Source organism: Vollenhovia emeryi, unplaced genomic scaffold, assembly GCF_000949405.1.
Source record: "Vollenhovia emeryi isolate VEMERY1.0 unplaced genomic scaffold, V.emery_V1.0 DF939156.1, whole genome shotgun sequence".
Lineage (NCBI taxonomy): Eukaryota > Metazoa > Arthropoda > Insecta > Hymenoptera > Formicidae > Vollenhovia > Vollenhovia emeryi.
In genome coordinates, this window is record NW_011967210.1 from 455,079 (window position 1) to 483,027 (window position 27,949).

Below are 27,949 nucleotides of genomic sequence, written 5' to 3' on the forward strand. Positions count from 1 at the left end.
AAAAAAAAGATTCAAGCGACTCGTAGATGCAACAATTATATTTCCTGGTTCGCGTTTACGCGGGCATTCTAGATCGGGTAGCCGATGGCCGATACACCATTGCCGCCTTTCCTCCTCGATAGAAACGCGCGAGTGCGCCCGCCCAGCGAGATAATCGCGATTCCGCGGCTTTCCGCGAACTTTCCACGTGGCGGCCTTCGCAGCACGCGCGCGTTTCGCGGAAGTGTTTTGTATTGTATCAGCCTGAATTGGAGAACCGCGGTGCTTTTCGCGCGGTGGTTTTCGCGTTTCGGTCACGGTTCACTCGGCTCATCGGCCCGCCGCTTTTTTCCCCCGTACCGCCGGTAACGGCGTAAACGCCCAGCGAAGAGAGCGAGCGAGCGAACGGCCGAAACTGGACGGCCGCGCGCAAACCACCGCGGCGACTCGCCCGCCCACGTCTCGGGCAGAAATCGCGTAGAAACGCCGACAGGTGAGAGCGCGTTGCACCGTTATTGTGCAATAAAAAATCCGGAAAAGGCTCGCGCGCATTTTGCAAACGCGCGTCTCTACGGAACAAACGTCGTTGCCGCGCGAAACGGAAGAGAGATGCGCGCTAGAGAGAGGCAGCTAAAATGAAGACTAGTAGCCGGTAGTAAAGTTACGGTATATGATGTGTCAGATTTTATCGATGATTTAGTGCACTTTGCTCGACATCCTCTAGTTTATCCGCAGTGAATCTAACGCAGTAGCGTTTTTGACGCGCGTTACATTGTACCGGAGCGTATCAGCTGATAAAATGAATAAAAAGGGAAATGGATTTGCTCCGACGGACGGCTCGCTTGTTTAACAGAACCCGCACTATACACGTTCCTCTGATAAATCGAGTCAATTTCTCATACTTTTGTTTCCTGGAGATCGTTAAAATGTTTCCCAGTGTTTCTCGCCATAAACATACCGTTTGCAATTAGTTTCGGGAGACACTCGAAACGTAAAAGAAATAGAAACAACGTGTGTACAAACGCGAAAAATTAGACGTGAGCGATTCGGACTTTCTCTCTTTCCTTGTTCGAACGAAAGTAATAGACAACTGGAGTGCTTTCTTGAACCACATCTGGAATTTTTGATAATACAGAAAAATTTATTGCCAAGAAAAATACTACTTCAGCCAGGGTTGGAGCCTGAACCTCAGCGGTTTTCCCCTCGGTATAAACGCCATACAGAGCATTCTTTTTAGTAAAAGATATTTCAAGAGGTCTTTAAGACGATCCTTAAATATAAGAATTGGCCATAAACAAGTCTCAGTGCGCACTAGCGATCGGATTCGCTATTATAATACTCTCGTCTCTTCACAGCCAGCGACGGGAGTTGAATCTTCGGGTTACTAAATCCTTTTCGGGCCGGAGAATAATTAGAGAATCGTAGAGAATAATAACGCGAATGGGTTATTGCAGGCTGCAACGGCTGTTGACACTGTCACCGTCCCGTCAAGGATCAGTCACGGTTCAGTCGGTCACGACTGCCCGCGCACGGACTCGCGCGCGTGTAGGACGCTCAATTGGCGAGGCCGCCAAGGCTTCATGAAATACGTTACTGGTGAATAATATACAATCGCCCAACGATCATAATTCACAAAGAAAACAATACGGCGAGTTGTGTGCAACTCTATTAAACCGCCTCGCCATAAATAACGCTCTTAAAGCTGTACGTGGAATTTGCGTCTCGGTGTACGCATATTTTTAACGATACCCATACACGCGCTGTTTATATACAGCCGTTAGAATATCTTATAATATTTCGCGATCATTTTCCATACAGCTGATAAATTACGGTCGGACATTTATCGCGAATAAAATATTGTATTTATCCTCGAAAAGCAAAGTCAATTTATCCAATACATTTTGCCTCTCAAAATATAAAAATAAGTGGAGGATAGGAAGGCCAATGGGAGCCGTACGCAGTTAATGAGGCGTAGTCTTTAAAATAGCCAAGAAAAAAAAATCAATTTACATTTCTACATCGGCACACGGTAGAGCGTGCCTTCGCCGCAACGAGCAGCGTCTCGCTGGTCAAGCAATGGACAATGGCGACGCGGAAAAGCGGCGCGGGGAAAAGCAACTTGTGAATGTCATAATTCCGTAACAGCTGATCTTGCGTATATATCCCGTCGTCTCGGGGTTCAAGGGTTCGTCATAAATCCACGTTAGCAAATTTGTAATCACGGCGTGCTAGTGTGCTCGGTGTGTTTCACGAGAATTGCCGTACGGTCGACAATGCGCACGCCAGGCCGGCCACGGTTGAATAATCGCCGGAGTCGGCGACATTTTTTCCCCTCCCGCCGCGTTCCTGCGCGGCGCCCGTGAACGCGGATAAGCTTTAATTGCTCGCGAAATATGTCGCCGCGTGATTCAGACTCATCGGCGTATCGCGCTAATGACTTCAAGGTGCATTAAATCGGCCGCTCGCAGCCGGGGACGCTATAATTTAAGGTGCTCTCCCCGGACTTAAAACTCAGGCGAAGGGTCGCGCCCTGCGCAATCCGTCGGCGCTCGTTTCTTCTTCTCGCAATTAGCGGAAGAAACGGACACGGCACGTTCGTTACGCGTTCCACCGTTTTCCCCGTGACTCGTCATTAAGTGGATGAAATAATAGAAGTATCGCGCGGGAAACAATGCCTTCCCGGCTGTATCATTAAACGGGATATATACTTTTTTTTTCCAAGACGCAGTTTAACTGTGTCGGACTTGATGTCATTGGCGCGATACAATTCAGCTCGACGTTTGACGATTTGTATTTTTCACCGTTCAATTTAATTCCTCCGAGCGTTCTCGCGGTTATTGAATACTTGGTTTAAAGATCAATCGCACCCTCAGAAAGGATTTCTGTTACCGAGACAAAAATATTCTTTACGCATTTATATTTCTCACAATCTCATTTAGTATAAAAATAAGACAATATCAAAATAAAATCAATATCAAATTGAAAAAGATTGACTTACTATATTGAGACAAGAGTAGCTTTATGCATTCTTGCGTTTAGAATAAATTGTCCCTCCATCTTACAACGCACCAAGTTATTTTAGAATTTTTCATTCAAGATTAAAATATTCCTTTCTTTATAATAAATACGACTGGCGCTATATCGATCCTACTTTATGATACATTCAAGTGTAATAGCATTGAATCCGGAAATTTTTTCTGTGGGCGCGCCGACTCTCAATTCGAAAAGTATCAGTTACGTAATTGAATAGCTCAAAGGGGGCACTTTCCTCGCTACTTCTACTTGAATTGAATATATGCGTTCTCTCGTACGAGCTTAATCGTATGCGCGCTATAAAATGAAGCGTTGATCGAAGGCGATTACAAATTTGACGATAATTGGCACTAATTCAAGATAAATTAGAAAGGTCGCCGACTTTCAATTCAGCCCCATTGGCTACTTACGTACGCATACATTGTATACCGGGGATTACGCGAGGACGTAACATCGGCGAAAAAAATGGTGATGTAACTACAAAAGCGAGCAATGCGTCTAGGACGTGAACAAATAAGGTAAATAAATCAAGACCGGTATGCATAATGCATAGGCCGTGGCCGTCCCCGATGAATTAGTCTCCGGGAGATCGTATCACATGCAAATTAATCGGAAATTAAGCGCCGACGTTCCCGAGTCCGCGAGACGCGCTCGCGGCGCGCCTAGAGACCCTGTAATCAGAGACTGGCCATAAGAGTTCGTCAAAGTCCTGCGAGTGAGAGAGAAACGCAGGCTATCTCACTCTTCTACGATCGTTACGATCGCAGCAATTTGACCAACTCTTATGGCCAGTCTCTGATTACGGGGTCTCTAGGCGCGCCCGACGTGCGAGGAAAGTGGCATCCTTCTTTTCCCTCCTCTGGCCTCGCGAGGAAACTCCGCGTTCGTGCGGCGATTCGCGATAGGGAACAATGTGACGGGAACAATAGAGCGGGTTCCGTGCCAAACGTTGCGCGCTAAATTTATCCCCGTGAGCCACGCCGGGCTGATAGCTGCCGAACGTACGCGACAAGCCGTCGGTTATTGCAATCAGTTTTGATGAGCGAACAAGCAATGAAAGAAGATGACGCGACTTGGGCCCGTATTCACGCGTCCATTCGAGTCGTCGAGAGGCAAAGTGGTGTGACTCACGGCCTTAACAATCGCGGCAACTGGAAATCGTTCCAAAATCCTCCGCGACAAATGGAGTATAAAAAGAAATACCAACAGAAAAAATGTAAATAAGGCTCCTATACATATAAACAACTTAGGTTACGGATAACAACCGTCGGTCGTTGAGACGTTAAAAAGAAAACATATGTGAGCCAGCACCCAGTCGAAAGTGGTGAAAAATTATGTATGATATTGGTATCAATCAATTTTCAGTGTTAGAAATCACGCAACGTCGCAATACAATTGTACGTTTCGGTCTGCGAAAGCGACCCTCGTCAGCAACGAATTACTAATTAAACCTACTTAGTCCGAAACATCAAATAAGAAATTATTAAAAAAAAACCTTATTAAGTATTTCGAATACAGAGGCTTGCGAAATAACGTTAATCGCTGGAGGTGTGTCAACCAAAGTCAATAAATCTACCTCCAACGTCTGTTCGGCATCAAAATCGGAGTTGAATAAAATTATTGGCCATCAATTAACGAGCAGGAGCACGCGCCACGTGATCACGAACGGGAGACCGGCACTGCGCAATCGAGAGCCGTGTCCCAGCGCACACCCGCATTCACGCCGAGAGCAGTTTCTTTCGCAAAAAAAAAATAAAGTAATTTCAGCTGCGCTATTAATTGCGCAAGCGGAAGGAGTCACGTTTCTCGGATATGGCGAGGAAATTCAACTACCGAGCGTTGCCCGAGCGTCAGGCGACATTGACGCTGCCGCGTGTGCGGCGAAACACATGGCACGCGGGTGATATATGGACATACTAAAATACGCGTGTGCGAGGCCCCGACCCGCTCGTAAAATAAGACGCGTGATTCAGGCGTCGGTCGGCCGCGTGACCGCGAAGACTTTCCTGCGCGTAAAAGACGCGCGGGCGCGCACGTGCGTTTACGAGCCGGCGGTTGCATACACAACGCGCGCGGGTGCATGCGCCATTCGCGACGCGCCGACGCGCCACTGCGCTGCGCGCGCGGGTGCATGCGTGCGTGCGTGCGCGTTTACGCTCGCGGAGAGGGCTGCGCCTGTTTTCATGCCGCCGGCTCTCCCTGGGCTCCTTTGTCTCTCGCGCCTCTGCTCCTTTTTTTCCCTTCCCCCCGCCGTGACCCGACGCCCCCACCTCCGCGCCCGTGCTCTCTCTCTCTCTCCCGCCTTGCTCTTTTTCGCAGAAAGCCGAGGAAGAAAGAACGTGGGAGACTTTCGGGCCCGCAACTCCGCGGTTTTTCATTCCCGACGCGCGACGCCACGTCATTATGCGACAGACATCGGGCGATCGCGGACGAACCGCGATTTTTTATGCGATCGAGTCAATTTACGGGGAAATACGAGGCAATCGGGGATAGAATCATTCCGAGAACTATTTGTGGTCGTCGAATGACTCCGCGCGCGCGCGCGCGTGTGTGTATGTCGATCGGAGGAAATGTTTCTCGTCCCCTTTTTGCACATACCTTTACACAAAAGAAAGACTAAATATTTTACGATTCGCGGTTTTTTACGCTATTGCAACCTCGAGGTGTCATTTGCATAATTTTAACAATATGATAAAATACAATTTGAGTAGCTTTTTGTCGCCAGTGGTAATCAACCAAAGGGGATTTTTGTTTTTAAAGTCGACCAAACTGGCAAAAATGATGTTCAGTCACGACGTTTCGACCCCTTTATCGAGTCCTTTCCAAGTACAATCTGGAAACATTTTAAGTGCTCAAACCGCAATATAGAAAAATAAACTCTTTAGTATGTATATGAACGAAAAATACCTAAAGTTGAACATTGTAATTTATGCCAAAACAGAATGGGTTCACGAGTCTGTGGCAGCAAATTCATAATATCATATCTGAAATTGTTACAAGCGAATAATTAGATATTTTTGTAGTACTGTATTTTTGCCCAGTGGGCATTACCTTATCTTATTTATCTCGTTTTATCTTATTTTATCTTTATAATGCCCCAGCAAGGCCCAAACTAGTGCCCAAAAAAATGCCCAGTAATGCCCAGTAATTCCGCAAATCTGTACACCACAATGCGTCCCTCAGCGGTTTCCCCCTCGGAGATTTACTCGGAGATTTAATTGAAATTTAATGATGCGAGATCGATAATTTGAAACACTTTGTCAGCAATTTGCACGAAATCGTTTACATAAAAATTCATGAATGTTACGTACGAGACTCTACATATTTACACTTCTTCAAGAGGAATGCAATTAGCATCTCCGAGAAAAAAAAAACTCGCCGGCAGATAAGAAATCTTGAGGCCGACACGTGCAATGGCCAAGCCCGTGTGTAATAAAGCAGCGCGTGAGGCAGCTTCAATTATTTCCGAAGATTCGCGAGGGAAAAATAGCCGAGTTGGCATATCGCCGGTATCACGGAACGAATTAACGGTAATACATCGTTTCCGGCATTGGAACGAACCGTGGAAAATAGTTGATTGCAGTCACGTGCGATCTGGTACTGTAAGTTTCGACGTACGGGCATCTCGAGAGCAAACGGTGAATGCAGACAATTATTTCGCCAGAAGCGATACGCGTTTCCGTTTCATATTAAAGCGCGCGCATTACTTGGCTCCTTACCACTCGCGCGCGAATTAATGGCGCTTTGACCGCAATGATCGGAACTTAATCTTCGCCTCGTGCTCGTAAAAGGAAACGCGTCTTTTTATTTGTGACGTAGATCAAGTCGCGCGGACTTGCGTTTAAGGATATAGAAACAGGATATAGAAACACGGACTTGACCGGACTCGCCTTGTTTTGCCCGAACACGTCTCGCGCATGCGGCGTATCTTATCGGTCCCTTTTCTACCGCTAGCGAAACTGCGATTTCACTGGCTAACGCTTCAATTCCAATTTTGCTCGAATGCAACATCATAAACGTGCGCCGAAACGGTCAATTAAGGTAGTTGTTTCGCGACAGTACTGCTCAAAAGTTTCTCCCAGACAGGAACCAGCACTCAATTATTACAATGATATATCTTGATGCAATATTGTTTTAAAGAATTCTGTCTCGTGCCCTTTCTCGTTCGAGCGGGATAAATGTAGATTTATTAACGGTAATTATTAACTCAAATTGTGCTACACATTCTCGCGAAATAATTTTGAAATAACGCCGGGGCCCCCGGTTTACACATTGAAACACAAGAGAGCGTATTTCGTAAATCAAAATTGGAGACAGGAAATATACTGTAGCAGGAAATATGAACGCTATCGTCGAATGACCAAAATTGCTCAGCGGTTTTTGCGGTCGGCGAACAGGCGAGCTTGAACGAGCAATTCAGATGAACGGTAACTGCGACGCGGTCTAATATTGCAAAAGGTCGCAAATATTCGCGCGGAAGGTCTCGTGTGATTTATCGTTTGGATATCTTAATGTTACCGGCCGGAGGAATAAATTGCGCCGATGGAACGCGACGTTCTGGGGGGGAAAAAAAATAATAGCACGCGGAACGGAGGCGCGCGGAGATTAGCAATTAGCAATTTTAATCAGGAAGAAAGTATGACGGCTGTAAGTCAGGGAAATCTCTTTCTTCTAGCCTTAATTGAAACGCGCGTTGCCAGCTTTCGCACGTGGTTAAGCTTAATTCACCGCAGCGTCCAGATCGAAGTAACAAATCTCATATAGCGGTAGTGGATTTTAATTAAATAGTTTCGTGACGACGTGACTTAAAATAACGACGTTACCTACGCAATGGCCCAAATGTACCTCAGACCATTTATGTTCTCTTCGGGCCTGGATTTGTCAAGTGAAAGAATTTCTTGTTTCTTTTGTAATGTATAGAAAGTGTAATATTTACACGGAGAGAATTTTCTTTCGAAGTCTACCCGGAGAATCGTGTAATCGTGGGACAACATGGTCTTTCGAAGGATTTTATGAGTTTTCTAAATTTTACCGTACATTTTACTAGTAGAATATATGGCAAAATTTCAAGAAACTCTCACGAAGGTCTTCAAAACGCCACGTTGTCCCACGATTACGTGGTTTTCAGGGTAAATTTTAAGAGAAAAGTCTCTCTTCGTCTACTGTTACATTACAGATAACTTGATAATGAAGACTCGACGACGATTGGTCGTTATTCGAGTCTCTCTTTTCTATTTGCATTGTTATATTAACGGCGTAATCGATATACCTCAGTTTTTCTCACACGTGAGCGGAAACAAGAATCGGCCCCTGACTTTTTCTCGGAGCGTGACGATCTCCCGGGTTGCCGAAACAGCTCGGATTGGAAACTTTCGAGAATCATCGTGTAAATCAAGCGTGAAAGTGAAATCGAGAGCCGTCGGGAGACGCTCCTTCGGTACTCTCGCTTTCTCTCGTGCGAGGTAGAATTTAACCCTTTGACTCAATAATCGACACTTCAGCTCATACGTGCGTCGTGTCGATGTTTTGTAAACGAAAAAAATTAAGAGTATTGAGATTTTTACAATATAAAGTGCAAGAGTTACGTAAAATGTACTCTCCTTATTTTAAAGAAACGTGACTTTTTTTTCTGAAACTACGAAATTATTTTATGCAAATCGTCTACTATCTTGCGCTTGGGTAAATTTGAAATCTTTTCTGTTCTACCAACAAAATAATCGCTGCTACTTTTACCGATTACATATTCTGCACCGAGGCTCCGATAATTTTTGATTATATAATGTGTTATTGCGCATGACGCAAAGATCCATTAACGTTACGCAACAATGGCAATATTGACGTAAACACAGGACGTTGAATGTGATGTAATTTCTCCAAATTATCTCGGATCGCGAGAGGTTAAGCTGGCGTTCGAGGAGCATCGAAACGAAGGCGAGCCAATGCGGAAAGTGCAAGGTGCGCGGAAATGGCTCGTGTCCTTCCCTCTACGTGTCTTTTGTGCTCGCCAGTCCCTTTTCATGAATACGGGAAAAAGGGCCGGCTTTTATCGTGTGGAGAACCCGTTGCCGTTTGCGTAGCCATTCACAAATTTACGATGAAAAATGAGTATAAATCGCTTTGTAATATTGTTTCTTTTGAAAAAAAATGTCGCAACGAACGTCTTGAGCGCACAAAGAGATATCTGCAATTTACATGTATGCCAATGTTTATTTAAATTCATACTATTCAAATTAATGCCGAAATATATAAATAACCGCTACGGCATTTCCGCAAAGACATTGATACCTTGAACGTTATATTGCAAAGTGCGTATTGCAATTGCGCTTCGCTTAAAATGTCGCACGACCGGGGCAATTTATTCATTTCACTTTCCTCTCAATTAAAAACAAAACAAAACGTTCCATTTGCTGCCGCAGAAATCGCAATGGCACAACAGTTTCGTTACGATTACTATACGTCGAAGCCTCTCGCGTCGCGTCTGAACTCCGGCGTTCCTCGCTCCTCGCTCATTTCTGCAACGTGAGAAGCCGCGGGGCGACGGGCGAAAAAAACAGGTCATAACCGCCTAAAAGATCGGGAGATCGCACAAAAATCCCCGGTGTAAAAACCGGCCGAACCTGCCTCACAATGCCAGCGCGAAAAAGCAGCTCCAGAAACCGATGCAACGAGTTGCAGAAGAAACGGCCGGGGTCCCCGGCGTTATCCCTTTTGTGATCCGTGCAGCGGATCTTTTCAGAAATATGGGAAAATTTGCCGTGCTGAGGGGAGCACAAAAGAGTGGGAGGAGGGGGGGAGGAAAGAAGGGGGGGGCCCGGGAGGAGCGTGCTACGCCAATGCCGGGGAGTCGGGAGCGCGCGGGGGACGCAGGGGCAGATCGGTGCACAAAGAGGGGTCCCCTCCCTTGCCCCTCCCGCTCCCTTTCATTCTCCCGATCACTCCTTCAGCGCCGGCGAGCCTGAAGCAACAGGTTCCTACGCCCCTTCTTCGTGGCTCGCGTTCACCGAGCGGCTTTTTGTTGCCGCTGCCAATGCACGGGCACGCTGCGCGCTCGGGGCGAGGTTTTCGCTTTTAGAAAAATCCAAAGGATTCTGTTGCCGCGGCCGCGCGTGCGTATCTCTCGGCTCTCCCGAGAGCCTATTTCGCGAGGGGGTGCCGGGAGAGGTGGGACGCGCGCGGATTTCGCACGCAAGTGAAAAATAGAATTCTCGTATTCGCGAGTATTAAGCGCGGGGGGACTTTTCTTACTCCTCAGGATCCCCGTGACCTGTCGTCGCCTTTGCTCCCGACGCTGGGGGAACGAAACGATCGTGCACCCACAGAGAAAGTTTCCGGATCCAATGCTATTACACTTGAACGTATCATGAAATAGGATCGATACAGCGCCGATCATATTTATAGAGAAAGGAATATTTTAGTCTTAAATGAAAAATTCGAAAATAAAATCTAGAATAAAATGATAGTACGTGTCGTCTTTCGTCGAATATCGCGCTGCCAACTTGGTGCGTTGTAAGATGGAGGGAAAATTTATTCTAAACGCAAGACTATATAAACTTACATTTGTACAAGTTACTCTTGTCTCATTACAGCAAAGCCAACGGCACGCGGTACTATTTTTCCTACTGGATTGCTTACGGGAGCCAATCAGGATGCAGAGTTATAGAACAGGTGACTTAAGGCTAAACCCTGATTGGCTCTCGTAAGCAATCCAGTAGGAAAAATAGTATCGTGTGCCGTTGGCTTTGGTCAATCTTCTTTAATTCGATAGAGGAGAATAAGGATTATATGTTGATATTGTCTTATTTTTATACTAGACGAGGTTGTGAGAATGCGCCGAGAATATTTTATGTCTCGGCAACAGAAATCCTTTCTGACGGTGTAGTCATGACGTAAAGATCCAAGGTGAAGCAATCTGGTGGATGCGCAGTGTCAACCAATGAGAAGTGGCGCGAAATACCGAACTGACCAATCAAAATTTTGCCCCAGCCTTCAAACTGCAAATCATTGCATTGAATGCAGGAAGAGCCAATGAACAATTTGCCCCAAAAATTGGTTACATGTTTCACCTTGTATCTTTACACCCTGATCGTAGTCGCGTATTATACATAGTCTAAGAAATCACTGTCATTTACGAATCTTCTTTTGCTCGATTAATATTAATATTTAAAATCCGGTCGTTCAAGCGATAATATTACCGGAAAGAGCGCTTTCCAGTGCGGCTCCAGTCGATTGTACGACACTTGTTTAACACATTGCAATGCAGCGAGCGAGCTATTTATTTAAATTATATAAATTACATGCATTATTTCGTTTTATCTGACTCAGCTCCACGATAGTGTCTATCGTTTCGCATGTATAATTATTGATTCCAAGTGACTCATTGGGTCGTTCGGTATATTTTGTTGCCAAATTAACATCCGCATCTATATTAATCAATGCGACGTGGAAATTTCCAATGAAAATAGGATTCTTGAACCGTGGAATAAGCGTCAGAACGAGCGTTTACACACATACACACACACACGCACACATACACGGGTTCCGCCTACTGAAATTTTCACATCTCGCGAGGATCGACACTGATTTTGACTGTGGCGGTAGTCGTCGAAAATATCGAAAGTCGAAAGTCCACCCGATCGAACGAGTTTCGAAATCGAGCCCGAGAGAAATTGCTGAGGAAAGTTACGCGCGGTTATCGTCCAAAAGGGAGAAAAGGAAAGACATGCGTGTCCGCAGTGCGATACAAAGTCGAAAGGAGAAAGAAAACGTTCGAAAAATTACGGCGAAAAAAATCACCTTCCAAAGACACGCGCATGCCTTTCTAGTGCCCAAACTAATGCCCAAAAAATTCCTAGTAATGCCTAGTAATGCCGTAAATCTGTACACCACAATGCCCACAGCGGTTTCCCCATCGGGTGAGGGCATTGTGGTGTACAGATTTGCGGCATTACTGAACATTACTAGGAGTTACTAGGCATTTTTAGGCATTAGGCCTTGCTGGGGCGTTCTAAAGATAAAATAAGATAAAGTAATGCCCACTGGGCATTAGTGAGTATTGGTGTACAAGATTTTGGTCGGCGGTTTTCCCCTCGCGTAAACCTCTGAGCAAATTGTGGTGCACAAATCTGCGGTATTACAGCGTTACTAGACATTTTTTGGGGCATTAGTTTGGGCCTTGCTGGGGCATTATAAAGATAAAACAAGATAAAGCAATGCCCACCGGGTATTGGTAGGCATTGGTGTAGCCGATTCTGATCGGCGGTTTGCGATACGCGTCTCGTACATGTGTAAAAACGCGCTCAGTTTTACGCCACAGCGACTTACTTTCGCTATCGCAAATAAACGCGGGGATCGTTTTCGCGCATTCGGGAGGAATCGCGATGCGATTTCGCGTAGATTACGCACGGGCTCATCGGCGCCGAGCGAAAGGTCGGTCACGACGCGGCGGTGCGTCACGCGATAATTATTTCCGCGGCGCGGGCCATTCTCTTTCTTCTCTCTCTCTTTTTTTTCAGAATTTGCGCACGTCTAACCGCATACGAATGATAAGACGGGAAATGACAAGTGAGCCAACCGGACTCGCACCGGAAACCGTATGATACCACGCGCGCTCGCGCGCCACGCATAATTATGCGACGAGGATACGCGTAACGACATATGGGCACATGCTTTCAGAAAATAATGCTCGCGGTGGCGCGTCGACGAGGATTGTCGTCGCCGTCTCCGGCGACTTCTCTCCGTTCTTTCGGTTTACAGCGACGCGCAACATGTTCGACAAGTGACGTGCCCCCCCCGACCGCAAATAAACCCAAAAGAAACCAGCGAGGCTTTGTCGAAAGATTTCGTGCCAAATGCACGCGCGGACAATCCATTTCCCGTACGGGCGACGCGGGGGCATAACAAAGCGTCGACCTGTCGTCGTCCCGTTCCAATCGCTCGATCGGTATCAGTTACAGCGACGATAACGCGATATCGAGCCGTACACGCGCCGGGGAAAACGGCGGTTTCGCAATATTTCTGCACGAAGCCACCGCGTATCCTTGTATTATTCTCCGTAATGGACGGCCGAAGGATAAACAACGGATGAAAATGATGTTTACGGAGAGATCGCAATCATTCCTCTTTCGCAACGCGCGTCGTGCAGCCTGACAATTTAACATTAATTAAACGATATACGTAGTAATACTTGAAAATTCCTTTTACCAATTCCTATTGCGTGTCCGTCGTGTCTTTATCTGCCCGGTTTTATGTGTCGTTGTATTATATTGCGTCATGTTTTCACTACGCAAATAAATGAATCGATGTATTCTATTCGACGTGCGTAGAAACCGGAGCGGTATCCGTGGCGATATCGTGAAAACGATTTCGTGTCTAGAAAAATCGGTAAAATCTTACGCTCGATTGTTTGGATATTACATTTTAATATCAAAAATAGCAAAGTACCTAGTTTGTACAAATATCCATTTTAATTGGCGCAATTTCATGATATCATTACTTTTGTAGAGACAATAAAAATGTACTCTTTTTTTTTATCGTAAAAACGATCTCGTGTCTTAGAGAAATTCTTTTATCACGCGAGAGAAACGAGCGCGCAAGTTCTGCTCTTACAGAAAAGTCGCAAGTCGATTGGCCATCGCGTAGCTTTTAGCCGATCGACTCGCAACTTTTTTTTGTATCAAGGGCAGAATTTACGTTTCTCTCGCGAACGAACTCGTGTAACGAAGGCACAATGCGTCTTAATAACCGGAACCGAGCGTACATTCCATATTCGAGATATCGGTGGAATCGACTCGCCGTACGAATCCGTACAGCGGATCGTGGCGTGTGTGAGGTAGCGAAACAATTCGAGGTCACGTCGACAAGCCTGTACGTAAATACGCGAAACAAACACATAAAAACAAATCGCGTCATCCGCCCGACACGTGAAACCCGGGAATAAATAAAAGAGCAGAACACGATTTCCATGGGCCGCCTATAACCATAGACATGTAAAAGATAGACTTATGAGGCAGTGGAACCCTAGGTGGGGGCATCTTCCTGAGGGAAAAGGACAACATGAATTTATTTGGGTATCTGTCTTCCTCTAGTGGACGTGATCTGAAGGCGATCACGTGTTCACGCCCACGTGATCACGTACACTAGAAGAAGATAGATACCCAAATAAATTGGCGTTGTCCTTTTCCCTCAGGAGGACAACCCCCACTACCTCATAAGCAGTCTATCTTTTGTATGTCTATGCCTATAACGTAGGCATGACGGAAAAGTCACCTGCGATACGAGAAGCACAGCGTGCGAGCGAAACGTTCTTTCTAATCAATTCTATCACGTGCATTGCACAAACCGAAACGATATTCGTTGAAGCCCGTGCGTACACGTGGAACGAGAAATATTTAGAAAGTCCTGCGCATTCCTGCGAAAAAAATTAAAAATCGATACACGGTATCGAGAGTAACAAATCTTGATCTTGTGAAACCTCCGAGGGGGAGAAACCGTTGACCAAAATCTTGTACACCGATGCCCACTAATGCCCAGTGGGCATTACTTTATCTTATCTTACTTTATCCTAATAATAATACGAGGGGGAAGCCGCTGAGGGCATTGTGGTGTACAGATTTGCGGCATTTTTTGGGCATTATAAAGATAAGATAAGATAAAACAAGATAAAATAAGATAATAATGATACACGTGCCTGATTAGTGTTTGGTTTTTTTATATTAGAGTTTTCCTCACTTTTCTATCGTGCCTTGTTTTATCTTATTTTATGATGCCCCGGCAAGGCCCGAACTAATACCCAAAAATGCCTAGTAATGCCCAGTAATGCCGCAAATATGTGCACCACAAAATGCCCTCAGCGGTTTAGCCCTCGGTAAACTCGAGCCGTATTGTAGTATCTTTCCCTTTTATTGGTATAGTTAATAAAAAGAAGAAAAAACAAAAGCATGGCTCCGCGTACTTTGTACGCATTCCGATCGTCAACGACGAATATTTGCTCCGTTCGTCAGGGATCTAAGTCTCGTTTTAATGACTCGCGCAGTTAATGTGCACTCGAGCTTTTCCGAGTAAATATTCATATGTATTTGCCGGAAGGGGGGGGGGGGAACGCTACGTCGGGACGCATAATAAAATACGCCTTTCTGTCTCCGTCGTGCCGCATGACGGTGCAATCGAGAGTGCGCGGCGAGAAGGGAATCGCGAGTGCGAGCGAGCGAACGAGCGAGCGAGATGGAGGATGCATTTGTTAATCCAACGTGCACCAACACACTCGCGCGCGCAAGGCGCAAGCGGTACCACCGAGTACCAGCGCGATTCCGCGCGCGAATTCTCGCCGCGCGACACGTGCGACGAGCGATCGCGCCGCGAGCGCGAGACGCGGTGAGATGTAAAGATGACACCACCCTGGAAATGGAGACCAGCTTGGTCGGTTCTCTTCTCCCGCGGGAACTGCGGTAGAATCGAAAGATCATCGAGCAGCGATCAACACCGACTTTTTCCGCTCGCGACATTCGCTCCGCGTATGTACCGTTCGCTCGTAATTCGCGATTATTACTGTTGCTATTTATTTCGTCCCGCTCCTCTTTTGCATTCCGTCGCTCGGATTCTCGCGCGAGCGAAATTAATGGTTAGATTATTTTTACCGCCGCGTTTTCTATTTTTCGCAAAACGCGAAGCTTCGCACGAGTAAATAATTAAAGACATTAATTTGCACCGCGTTATCGTTAATTTAACGAACATGGCGGAATCACGCGTTAAGCTATAACGTGTCCTATAACTCGCGCATTTCTCGGAGAACAAAAAGCTCCGGTGACTTCCGTTGAGAGAAACTTCCTTTTTAGCAGAGAAAATTCTTTACGGAAACAAGCTCCTCAGGTGCCGATTCAACATCATTTTCATGCTGGACTTTAGAATACGCCTTTTACACAAATGCGTTAATAAAAATCCTCGGATTAAGTATTTATTGGCAATGCACAGACATCGATAATTTTTCGATTTATAGATCAATAAGAATCCAAATAGTCTTGAAAACTATAATTGTTGGACGAGATGTATACATGTGACAATTCGGTGGTAAATTTTTAAACGTTTAGATGACGCAACGGAAGAGAAATACACTTTTGGACAAAACAGTTTAAGATCGCGGCGAGACATTTCGATTGCCGTTGAATCGCCGTGCACGAAATTTTCGTGCGGACAAGCCGTTCGGCGTCGTCGGATTTGCGGCAATTAAATTCGGAGCAATTAAAAGCCGTCAGATCTGCTCCGCGTTTCCTCTGAAAATCCACTCGCGGCGGTCGTGAGACTCGACGAGTGGCACGACTCGCGTCACACAGAGAAACTCGACTTCGTCGGAGGAGAAACCAAAGAGAGTGTTGTGCCTAGTTCTCTCTAAGGTGAGAGTCTCCGGCTCGACTCGCGACGGCCTTTTATTTACGTCGTGCGAGAACGCGCGACCGCCCGGGCCCGTCCGAATGATGAAGGCCTCTCGATCTATCGACGCGAAACGGGGAATATACGCCGCGCCTGACCGCCAGCGATTACTATTAATACATTCAAGGGAAGAAAAAAGTGGCTGCCGTAGCAAAAAAACTGCAAGTGGCAACTAAATTTTAGTTGTAAAATATGGACAGCTAATATTTAGTTGTGATAGCTAAACGTTTCGCTACTGTGCCTATTGTATTAGGTGCGACAGCGAACCGTTTGCTGTGGTTTAGAAATCTAACGTTACGGCAGCAAAATATTTGTAGCAAATGATTGGCTACGGCGGTGGCGAAAATTTTCTTTTCAGTGTTCGACCGACAATTTGCCTTTCGATCTCGTTGGGCTCCTGCAGTTATTAATTAGCGTAGGTCAATTCTCGCGGAATCAAGCCGAGAGTCGCGTGCGCGCGCGCGGAGGGAATTCTCTCTTAAAATCTACCGTGAAATCGATGCAATCCCGTGACAATGTGGCATTTCGAACAACCTTACGAGAGTTTTACAAGCAAAGTTCTTCAAAATGCCACGTTGTCCCGCAACCGCACGATTCTCCGGACAAATTTCAAGACCAAATTCTTCCCGCGTGCGCGCGCGCCGCGCTCGAAAAAACGTACAAGATTTCCCCTCCCGAGAGATTGGGACCAATCTCGTGGACAGGCCCGATCTAATCTAAACCCGAAGCGACCGAAAAACACTCGAGTCGAAGGAAAGCTTCGGAAATATCGCTGTATCGCATCGCATTACAATGCGAGATATAATATTTACATGTATTATATCGGTTAAAAATATTGGTTCAGATTAGGCATATCTGACGAGATAACAATAATAAACTGATAAACGAGCGCTTCAGCGTGACAAATTTTACATGAATATAATGTAAATGAAATTCGTCATCTCTGTTTAACTTACGATAACAACTCTCGGCGTCAAACGCGTATTCGCGATCGAGCGACCGCGCGATCCCCGACTTAGAATTTCGCGAGTCGTCCGCCGCGCGGTCTCGTTTCCCCGAGGTTTCTCGACGTTCCTTTTTCCTCTTTCTCCCTCGACTGATAACGCCGGGGACACATTGTGCCGGGCGCACCGTCGGCGACGTATCGCGGGAGATATCGGCGGATAACGACATATACGTCGTAAACACGAAGAAACGTCTGCGATCGATATATGCGTTTCGCGTTCCGAATCCCGATATACACCTGCCGATATCCCGGAGAAAATTTCTTTCGCTTTCTAAAACGTCGACATTTTCTTGCTGTTACCAGACCTCGTAGGCGCCATTAGGCGCCGCGAACGCGAACGCGAACGCGAACGCGCGCGCGCGCGGACGTGAGAACGTTGGTTGCTCCAGGGCTCTCCGGTCTCGATCCAGTCACCCGTTGCCCGATATTTTTCCCGCTCGCGTGCCCACGCTTGTTCTCTCGCGTTACACCGGCGCGGCGCGGCCGCTCCCGGTGCGTCGCGCGGGCCCACTCGATCGTCTCTTCCCCGGCGGGCCCGCGACGGTGGAGACGAGATTCGGTTGGCCGGAGGACCGAGGGACTTTAACGAGGGGGAAACCGCTGACCAAAATCTTGTACACAAATGCCCACTGATGCCCAGTGGGCATTACTTTATCTTATTTTGTCTTTGCAGTGCCCCAGCAAGGCCTAATGCCCAAAGTAATGCTCAAAAATGCCTAGTAATGCCCAGTAATGCCTAAAATCTGTACACCACAATGCCCTCAGTGGTTTCCGCCTCGAACGGAAGATACCGAGGGGGAAACCGCTGACCAAAATCTACACCAATGTCCACTAAGGCCCTGTGGGCATTACTCGATCTTATTATCTTATTTTATGTCATTTGTTTTGTTTTATTTTGTCCTATTTTATCTTTATAATGCTCCAGCAAGGCCTAATGCCCAAAAATCTACACCAATGTCCACTAAGGCCCAGTGGGCATTACTTTATCTTATTTTATCTCATTTGTTTTGTTACATTTTGTCCTATTTTATCTTTATAATGCCCCAGCAAGGCCTAATGCCCAAACTAATGCTCGAAAAAATGCCTAGTAATGCCCAGTAATGCCGCAGACCCGTACACCACAATGCCCTCAGCGGTTTCCCCCTCGGACTTTAATGTCCAGCGGCGGCGGGCCGGCTGTTATCTCGCGACTCCCGCATCGCGCAAAAGGATCTCGAGGAGAACTTAAGCGGCGGGAGAAACGAAAGATGGACGCGCGGGGGAGGGAACTGTGCAAAAACACGTGTGCGTTCGACAAATTGAATAATTTTAAAGCCCCCCTCCCCTCGAGAGAGAGGAGTCGATCCTCGAGTGTCGCCGGGACGTAGAGAAACGACTTTAAGACCCCATTATGAAAATGTTACTTTACCAATGCTAGATCGCGAGATAATGCCGGGACCTTTTTACCTGTCCCTCTCGCTTAGAGGGACTTGACACGCGTGGACAAATGAACGCGAAATAAGGTTTATCCGAGCCTGCTTGTCCGCCTATGCCGCGCGAGCCAATCGGCTCGGACGAGGATGTTTTGCCTGAAATTCGCGGTCGCCGCGTATACCTGCCGGAGTAGGGGACGTCTACCTGCGGATATCCGGCTGTAAATCGGCCGTGTCGAATGGAAAGGCACACGTGGACAAAGCGAGGCGCGATAATGGATCAAAGGGATTTTTCCAAGAGACCGTGCGGCGGGGGGTCGCAAAACATCCCGTCCCGTCCCTCGGAGGTTAACATTTCGTTTACCTCACAATGCCGAGCGTGGCGGAACGTCTTTATCGTTCCCGTCCTTTGTCCGTTTCGCATATTATCCGCGTCGATACGCGCCTGACTTTTCCAGAAAACGATCGGCGGGAGCGAGACGCGCCGCGAGACGCTTAGACGAGAGGGCTAAGGTGCTTACCTTGAAGAGATGCTCGCCGCAATCGAACATGGAGGTGTTGCTCATGACGGCGGTCGACATGGTCCTCGGGTGTCCTCGCACAAAAACACACTTTGTAGCCTTGGAGCCCCGGGCGCTGCGTCCGATCCGTTTCTGCCTTCCTCTCGCTTCCTTCTCGTCCCTCGGCCGAGCGGGCGCGACGTCGGAGGGCGTCGGTGGTGAACAGGGGGGGGGGAGAAAAAACTTTCCTCAGAGCACAATAAAACTGCCACTACGAACCGTATGCGTATCGCCGTAAGCTCGCACCTGAAGCACCCACGCGTGAATAAACAGTACGTGTCCCCCGGCCGACACGTGTCGCGGAATATCGTTCGAAACAAAAAAAAAAGGACCAAAAATGTAGGAACGGGCGGGAGCGCGCGAATACGGAGAGCGTACGCTTCTCGAATTCGTGCTTCCTCTGGCGCGGGATCGGCCGGCCCTTTTACTGTCCGTCTCGTCTCGCCCACGGATCGGCCTCGCGCGGCGGCGAAAAACTCGCGTGCGTGCTGCTGCTGTCGAGCTTGTGTACGGGCCCCGTCGTCGGCCGACGGACTCCCTTCGTTCTCTCTCTCTCTCTCTCTCTCTCTATGTCGCGTTTAACGAACTTGAACTTGGCACTCTCGCCCGAGCGACCCGTCTTACGGAGAGGGGAAGAGAATCTTACCGGGTGGATTTTGCGTGTGTTCCGGTGCTACCACCGTGTCTCGGGCAGAGCCTCCCAAAGCTGACTGAGAGCGCCGCCGACTGAGGCACCGCGGCCTGTGGCTCTCGGCGGCGGGCCGCGCGCAGGCCCGGCGGTGGTGGGGGCGGCCGAGCGGCGCCGACGCGCCGGCCAATCCCGCGCGGGCGCGCGCGTCACGTGACGGCGGTGGGGCAGCCGCACCGACGTGGCAATAGCGCGCGCGCGCGCGCGCGGCGCGGCGGCTACGTGCGTATCTACGTGATTCTACGTCGGCACTCGGTCGCCCTGGATCGTCCGCGCGGCTCTCCAATCCTCGCCCGGGCGCCCCTCATTGGACGCTGATCCGGGGTCGCATCCCTCCGGCCCGAGGGACTCGCTCCGATCCGCTCCGCCGGGGGCCGGGATCGCGAGACGCGGCCCCGAAAATGCGTACGCGATGGACGCTCGTGGAGCGCGCCTCCCTCAGCAAGTTAGTATCTTTTCCCCCCCGAGTCACTTGAACGTTGCCGATTGTTTCTGTTTCTTCCCCCCCCCTCCTCTCTCTCTTTCTCTCTCTTTCTCTCTTTACGCGCCGATTAGCGAGTAAAATGGGTGAGAGCGAGTTGCGCCAGCCTTTCTGTAGAAACGATAATAGGATCGTAACAGCGTAATAGAACGTTGCGAGGCGGCTAACAGCTTCTTATTGAGATTCCGACGATCCCGCTGTGAAAAGAAAGGGTCCCGCTTCGCGGAAAAGTTGGATTCCTTTACGGAAGGGCCGGGACTACGCGAGGATCCTGCCAAGGCGCTTATGCAATAAATTACGAGAGCGAGCGCGCGAGCAACGCTCTACATGTCGAAGGGAAACTGGTAAGAGCGACGATGCGCGAAATAAGAAATCGCCCCGTTTCGCGAGGAATGTCGATTTGTTAAAATCTGATCGCGCACTCGCGCAAGTGTAATACCAGCCTGAGGCTGATATTATACTTTGTCGTACGGCAAATTTTTCAAGTGTGTCGATTGGCTGCGGGATAGAAAAGTTGTCGAGTATCCAGAAATTTTCTAGCGCGCAGCGATTCAACGCGCTTAAAACATTTGCCGTACAAATGTAATAGTACATGCACTGTATGTGGCTCGCTATTCTTTCTTATTAGACTTAGGCTGATGGCAGAGAACAATCCATGAACGCTTAAGCAGCTTGCTATTCCGGCTAAATTAAAGAACAAGATGGCATCACTGAAACCAAGTTTGTAAGGCTGCTGGCAGAGAACGATCCGTAAACGCTTAGGCCCGGTCTACAATGAGTTGTTAGTCAGAAGTCGGAACTATATGTCGGTCCTTTTTCTTCCACCCAGAAAGGAAAAGGATCAACATATAGTTGCGACTTCTGACTAACGACTAACGACTCATTGTAGACCGGGCCTTAAGACTGGCTTAGTCGTAGACGTAGGGCAAGGCAGAGAGAAACGTAAGTCGTATACGATAGCCCTTCACGACTTACGTTTCTCTCTGCCTTGCCCTACGTCTACGGCCCGGTCTACAATGAGTTGTTAGTCAGAAGTCAGAACTATATGTCGGTCTTTTTTCATCCATCCAGAAAGGAAAAGGACCAACATATAGTTCCGACTTCTGACTAACGATTAACAACTCATTGTAGACCAGGCCTACGACTAAGCCAGTCTTAAGCGTTTACGGATCGTTCTCTGCCATCAGCCTTACAAACTTGGTTTCAGTGATGCCATCTTGTTCTTTAATTTAGCCGGAATAGCAAGCTGCTTTCGATCTGTACACGTAAGCCATTTAATTTGTATACTACACAAATGTTTCCGTGAACGGACGGTTTCTAGGTTGGGGCAAAAGTGCAGAATCACTCCAGCATCCTCTTAAGCGTGTTGATTGGCTGCGGGATAGAAAAGTCCTCGAGTATCCAGAAATTTTCTAGCTTGTAGCGAGTCGACGCGCTTGAAACGTTTGTCGTACAAATGTAGCAGCACCCTAAGGCCGGTGTTACAGTGGCCGTGCGACAAATGTTTTAAGCGTGTTGATTGGCTGCAGGATAGAAAAGTCCTCGAGTATCTATTTGCCGCGCGACAAATAAAGTACCAGTCTACTCCGAGGGGAATAAACGCGAGCTGAATGCAGTGACGGGGGACTGTCTCTTCTTTCTCTATTGCTGCGAATGCAAAACTATATGTATGTACTCTAGATGTGCGTACAGATCATTCGCTCTCTCTTTCTCCCGTTCTTTCTTTCTCAGCTGCTCGACAACTCGAGCGCATTCCAGCGGTCGAACGGCATGAATGAAATCCAGCTTTTATTCACCTGCGGCGTAGACCGCAGCTTCTAAACAGTAACTGTCTACGTTCGTTACGATTTTTTGTCGCCAATCGCCATTACGATTTTACGACCGCGAGCGTAAATTACGCCGCCAGCAGCGATTGTCCGTAATTTTATAACGATCGATTCATTGTCGGCCGGGATACGGTTATCACGCATAAATTAGCTGGAGGTAATGAAACCTCACGTGTGAACTCGTGTTCATTTCTCTCCGGCGTAAATAGATCGCCAAACATATTGTATTGATAGTAATAAACTTGTTGCACTGTACATAAAATACAGCATAACTGTACGCATTCTACATAACAAAGCATTCTGTTAATTATATTATTTATATAACACATATATATATATACGTATAATAATCAGCAGCGACTGTTGCCGATACGAAGAAAATCTCTTCGGAAATGTGTTGCGAAAGTATTAATGTCACCTGTAGAGCCCCGCGTAGAGTCGACTGGATTCTGTTATCGGCGTGATTTATGTAATTTTCGACGTTTTAATTCGGGAAATTGCGCGTAACGCGGCACGCGTGAAAAAATGCCGATCGGTTTAGGAAGAATGTCACGTATCTGGTCGCATTAGCCGTAATCCGCCGTGTATTTCTTAACTGCGTGTGTAAAGTGAGAAGAAACGTTTTTACGGAATTTCGCACGTACCAGTCGGCGCCGCTAATCGAAGACGGAAGTGACATTTCGCGAAGGGGAAAGCCGGAAGTTCGGCCGCCGCGAGGTCGCGTGAGTAGGAAGCGAGATTTCACGGCGGCGCAATGTCAAATGCCGATTGAAATTGCTCCCGAGGAACCGCGATCTCTTTCGCGGTAAGGTAAATAAATAACGATATGAGATATGTATCGGCCTGTTCAGATAAACGAATGATTTATCGGGGGAAAGTCTGTCTTGATTCTTGATCGCACCAATGTATTTTGAAGACCAACAAGATCTTCTTATCGAATGACAAAAAGAAATTTACAGCGTGATATCGTTTTAATCGACAGATCGCGACTTTCCTTTGCGAAAACGCGAAAGCTCAATGTAACTGATACCGATTAACTGATACCGATATATCAATCACGCGGGAAGACTTGGCCGCTTTATTATCGTAGATATAATCGAGCGTGCGCGGCGGCCGGAGCAGCCTGACTCGTGGCCAATTAGGGAGTGTCGTGGTACGCATCGTAATATACGGGCCTATGAGGGTGAGCTGTCGAATCTCGTGGGGAGGTGTTTTCAACCCCGAACAGATTCTCATGTCACTAAATATAACGGCTAATGGGAGTCAGTTTCCGTCATGGTGGCCGGACTATATTCAGAGATATCAGACCGGGATATGCGGGCTCTTTGTGAGAACTGTGTGCGTGAGAACAAGAGAGAGAGAGAGAGCTCTGGCACTCCCGTTTCTGCGATAGGTTTATAAGCCGTGTATGATTGAGCGTGAAATTTTTAGATTAATCGATAAGTGGTACAACCATTTCCCACAATTCTTTTTCCGTTGATCGTTACTTTGCCTTTTTTTCGTACGAGATATATCGTATTTCGTAAACTTAATTAAAGTTACACGTTATATTCCAGCTTAAAGTATTAACAGATTGTATTTTATATAAAAAAACTGATTAAATTATTGATAATTTTACATTATCATATACGAGGTCCGTTTGGAAAGTTTCCGAACTTTGCCTTTGTAAGTTTTTCGAGCTCAAGTACAACCTATTCGGCCTCGTTTTTGCTTCGAAATATGTTTCTTCTCGGCAGACACCATTTCAAACGTTATTTCCACTTTTAGAAGCAGTTCTGGTACGTTTCGTACCAGTATATTATGTATTCGTATGGCGTTTTTCGTAGCTTTGCGTAAATCCGTCAGGTAGTTTCCAGGATACACTACCTGGACTGCTTGTGTGCGTAAATGAGCGGGCATCCCCCACAAATTTTCCTATATGTCTTCAACCGTTGAATCTGTGGTTTTTCAACGTTGTTAATTTTAGTTTTGAAAAAATGGAAACAAGTTTGTGGGGACCAAATCGCGAAAGTAGAGAAGCTATGAAAACAATCATCTTTGTCTTGCGTGGAGCGACGAATCAGCAGCGATAATCTGAGCGCGTTGGTGAAGGAGCCATGAGTTGTTTTTCTCAGTCCAGACTTTCGCTTCCCTTCGATATTTTCCCGACCTGATCCTTGCAAATTTTTCCTTTGTTAAAACGACGTCCACGTTGAAAGGCAAAGGAGCCCCCGGCATTTGAGGGAAGCGAGAAAAATTCGCAGACACACGATCCTGAAAAACGCGTACCTGGACAGCTTTCAGAAATGGAAACGACGTTGGAAGTGGTGTATCCGAGAAGGGACAAGGTTCGAACGAGACGACACTGAAAAATTTAAGTCCGAGAAAAATATAAAACCACAGTTTGAAAAACTTTTCCGTATTATATTCTTGCGTATAGAAATAGTAGAGAATTAGCGTTTCACATACGTTAATTCTTAACAAAATTTTAAACAGAACGAATACAGTCTAAGGGCTCTGATAATAAACAACAAAATAGAAAGACATAGGAAGACAGTAAGAGCCGACGCGGAATATTAGATGCGGAATACAAAAGTTTAATGTATAAAAACATTCATAATGGCCAAACGTTTCGAAACTTTTAAACGCGTGGACTATTTAAATACTGAAACCCCATAAATAAATTTGAATGATAGATCGACACGAAACATCGAAAAATATAACGTCGTTACAATGAAATAACATTCGTATCCGCATACCTCATGCGGATTCGTTGTGCATTAATGACGTCAGCGAAAAAATATGCATCTTGTCGTTAGGTGTTGCAGAACGCATACGACCGTCGGAGCTAAAGTGCATCAGGTAATCCCGTGACTATAGGATAAACTACCTGACTGCTTGTAAAAGAACGGGTATTTCCCGTGCATCAATCTGTAGTCCTTTATAAAGAGCAAGGTGCAGAATCTAAAGCGCAGAAAAATCGTTCTCCAACAAGAACGTTACGACGTGGGGACAGCGACTTGACACGTTCCGAAAACCATCCGAACGGGAGAAAAACAACGTAACTTTCCCGTTCGTGGATAAAGAATGGAGGATTGAATTGTTAAAAAAAATATATAGATAAAATACATAAAAAAAGTAACGGATAGAGAAGAGCAAGTATCCGTCACGTGCGTGGCGTATGCATCCATTATTGCGGGAGAGCGCGTGAAAAGCGCGCGGATGTAACATGTGTTGCGCAGAGCAACGCTGCGCTTAGCCAGGGACCTTTCTTGCAACTTCGCATCTCTCGTACGTCCGTGATGTCTCGTGTCAGACAGACGCGAACGAAGTGGGCGAGGAGAAACGGGCAACGCGAGAGAGAGAAACAGTCGTATTCAATTTCGACGTTGTGCAATCTGGCGAGGGCAATCTGGTTAAAGTAACTAGTTGGGCTCTTTCCTTCAATTTGACTCGATTAAAGTTCGACGGCATTTATCACGGACAACAATGGTATTGGTGATAACAATACGCAGGGCGTTTTAATGGAAAAACACCGTTGCTATGTCGCTTTGGTGAGCGACGATCGGAGTTGTCAGGCTGGACTCACATGTTGAGTCTCGTCACGTCACATAGGTTTTCTCTGTATTGGCTCTTTCTTCAAAACACCGCGTTGCGCTCTTTCTCCTCGCTCGCTCTCCCGTTGACGTCACTTGCATCATTGCGCGAATACGATGACGCGTTTGGAAGCATAGCGTCATTCGAACTTTCGCTGCGAACTTTTGATAACGTCATTTCGCCGAACGTACGTCACAGTTATGAGTCAGAATGAATAATTATGCGCTTAATAAATAACATATAGAATTCCGCGCTGCGGTTTCTCTGTCTCCGAGCAGACTTGTAATATATTCTTTATAATTCTTGAAAGTAATATAATTCCTTGGATTTTCCTTCGGCCATTCTCGCAATGACGAAATGCATTCGAACGGAGGAAGAAATTCTTGCTGCAATCGAGCAAATTCTCGAGTAAAATTTCCAATTCAAATTTTCGCAGATTTTTAAGCGTATATTTGTGTAATGCATCTTAATACAAATTATCGGATCGATTACTCCGTCTCAGTTAATCGACCGAAAGAAAACGTAGCGTACACAAACATTCGTAGGATTATGTAAAGTGTTTTAACATGGAGAAAAACGATACTGTTGAAAATGTCACATGCTGAACAGGATGGCATAATGACTCAACAATTGTTTTTTTTTTTATTCTCCGTCGTAGGAGAAGCGCGAGGAACGTGGGATATACAGGAAAGCCGTGGCCGCGATAAAAATTCGGTACGCTCAAGTTATGTAATTAGAGAATCGCGAAGTAAAATGTCACGATGAAAATGTCACAGGGCGAGGGAGATGCAGGAGAAGCCTGCGTTCTAGCCGCGGCATTAATCAATGCTGATTCTGCATCATATTGCAGCCTATTACACACCGTGGTATACGCGTGGGCGCGAGGCATCAAGAGATTGATTAATTTAACCAACGTCTGAGTCATTCGCGTGATCAAAGCTATATTTATGGTTATAAATATCGAAAATGTTATCGGCCTCGCCGCCTCACGCTGAAAATGTTCTTTATTGTGCGCCGCAAACTTGAATCACGTGCTATAATTAACGCGGGCCTCTCTCCGTGTGCAAGCGGCTTAAGAATCGCTCAATCTTACGTTTTCCAAATATGATTCATTTTCCAGGTAAAAACCCCCGAGGATAAAGTACCCTCTTCGGCAAACCTCCCGGCAACCCTCCGGCAACCCTCCGGCTGATACCTTTGGCGTCTCTGCGTCGTGCACAGATACCTGCGTAGATCTCGGATCGATAGATCGGTGCAGAAATCGTTCCGAGAATCGCAAAGGCCAAGGCAACGGCAGGCAGAAAAGCAGGTATGTAACGACACGGGTAAATGCACGCGGCTAAACCGGACCGAGCGGAAAGGCGGCTCATGTAGTACCGGCTTAAGGTAGCTCTCCCAGAGTCCGTTTTGCGAAAAAGTTGTCGTTATTGGTCGGTTCTCCCACGCTGCGGAGACGGTGCCTCTTGAGGCTCCGCTCACGAGAAAACACGCGCGACAATTTTTCTCGGGTATACGTCGGGAGGTGCGTCGGGGTAGTCAAGCCAATAGTTTCATTTATTTTTAATTCGCATATATTCCTACTTTTGTGATCGCCTTGTACTCGAGAGAAATGGAAATCTAGAAAATTCGGAACTGACGAGCGAGAAATCGCTTATTATACAAATCCTTGAAAATCTGAATGGCAAAAGTGTAAAAGTAAAGACTTTAAAGATATAATTTTATAATTAAAACGCTCTTACACATTAACAAATAATGTTAAGATTCGACAAAAGTGAAAGGAAGACTAACGAGAGATCACGTTGTTATTTTTGTGAAGATTGTAATAGTTAATTTAATAATTAATAAAATTACTTTATTCACAAAGATAAGACAAGTAGTAATCGTTGTACGTAGCACTAATGCTGCGATAGCACTGGAAATTGAGGATATTGAAAATTACGCGGAATGACAGGCAGACCAATAACAT

The 27,949-nt window shown here is 46.6% G+C and overlaps 1 protein-coding gene and 1 long non-coding RNA gene across 4 annotated transcripts in view; one reads left to right on the forward strand and one right to left on the reverse strand.

Moving 5' to 3' along the window:
• The window catches only part of LOC105565014 (protein TIS11), a 32,271-nt gene extending 12,126 nt beyond the window's left edge, over nucleotides 1-20,145 (reverse strand). The window contains exon 1 of the mRNA XM_012017826.1: nucleotides 19,374-20,145. Within this exon, the coding sequence (XP_011873216.1) occupies nucleotides 19,374-19,433 (60 nt within the window). The 5' untranslated portion in view covers nucleotides 19,434-20,145. The remainder of the gene's footprint in view (nucleotides 1-19,373) is intronic.
• Nucleotides 20,146-20,288: 143 nt separating this feature from the next.
• Nucleotides 20,289-27,949, forward strand: part of LOC105565016 — a 97,433-nt gene continuing 89,772 nt past the window's right edge. The window contains exons 1-2 of one of the 3 annotated variants that reach the window (XR_001009167.1): nucleotides 20,289-20,545; nucleotides 27,104-27,292. This is a non-coding gene — a long non-coding RNA (uncharacterized LOC105565016). Of the gene's footprint in view, nucleotides 20,546-22,948; nucleotides 23,591-27,103; nucleotides 27,293-27,949 lie in introns of those variants that run through there. The other 2 variants (XR_001009168.1, XR_001009166.1) reach the window with 2 other exon arrangements.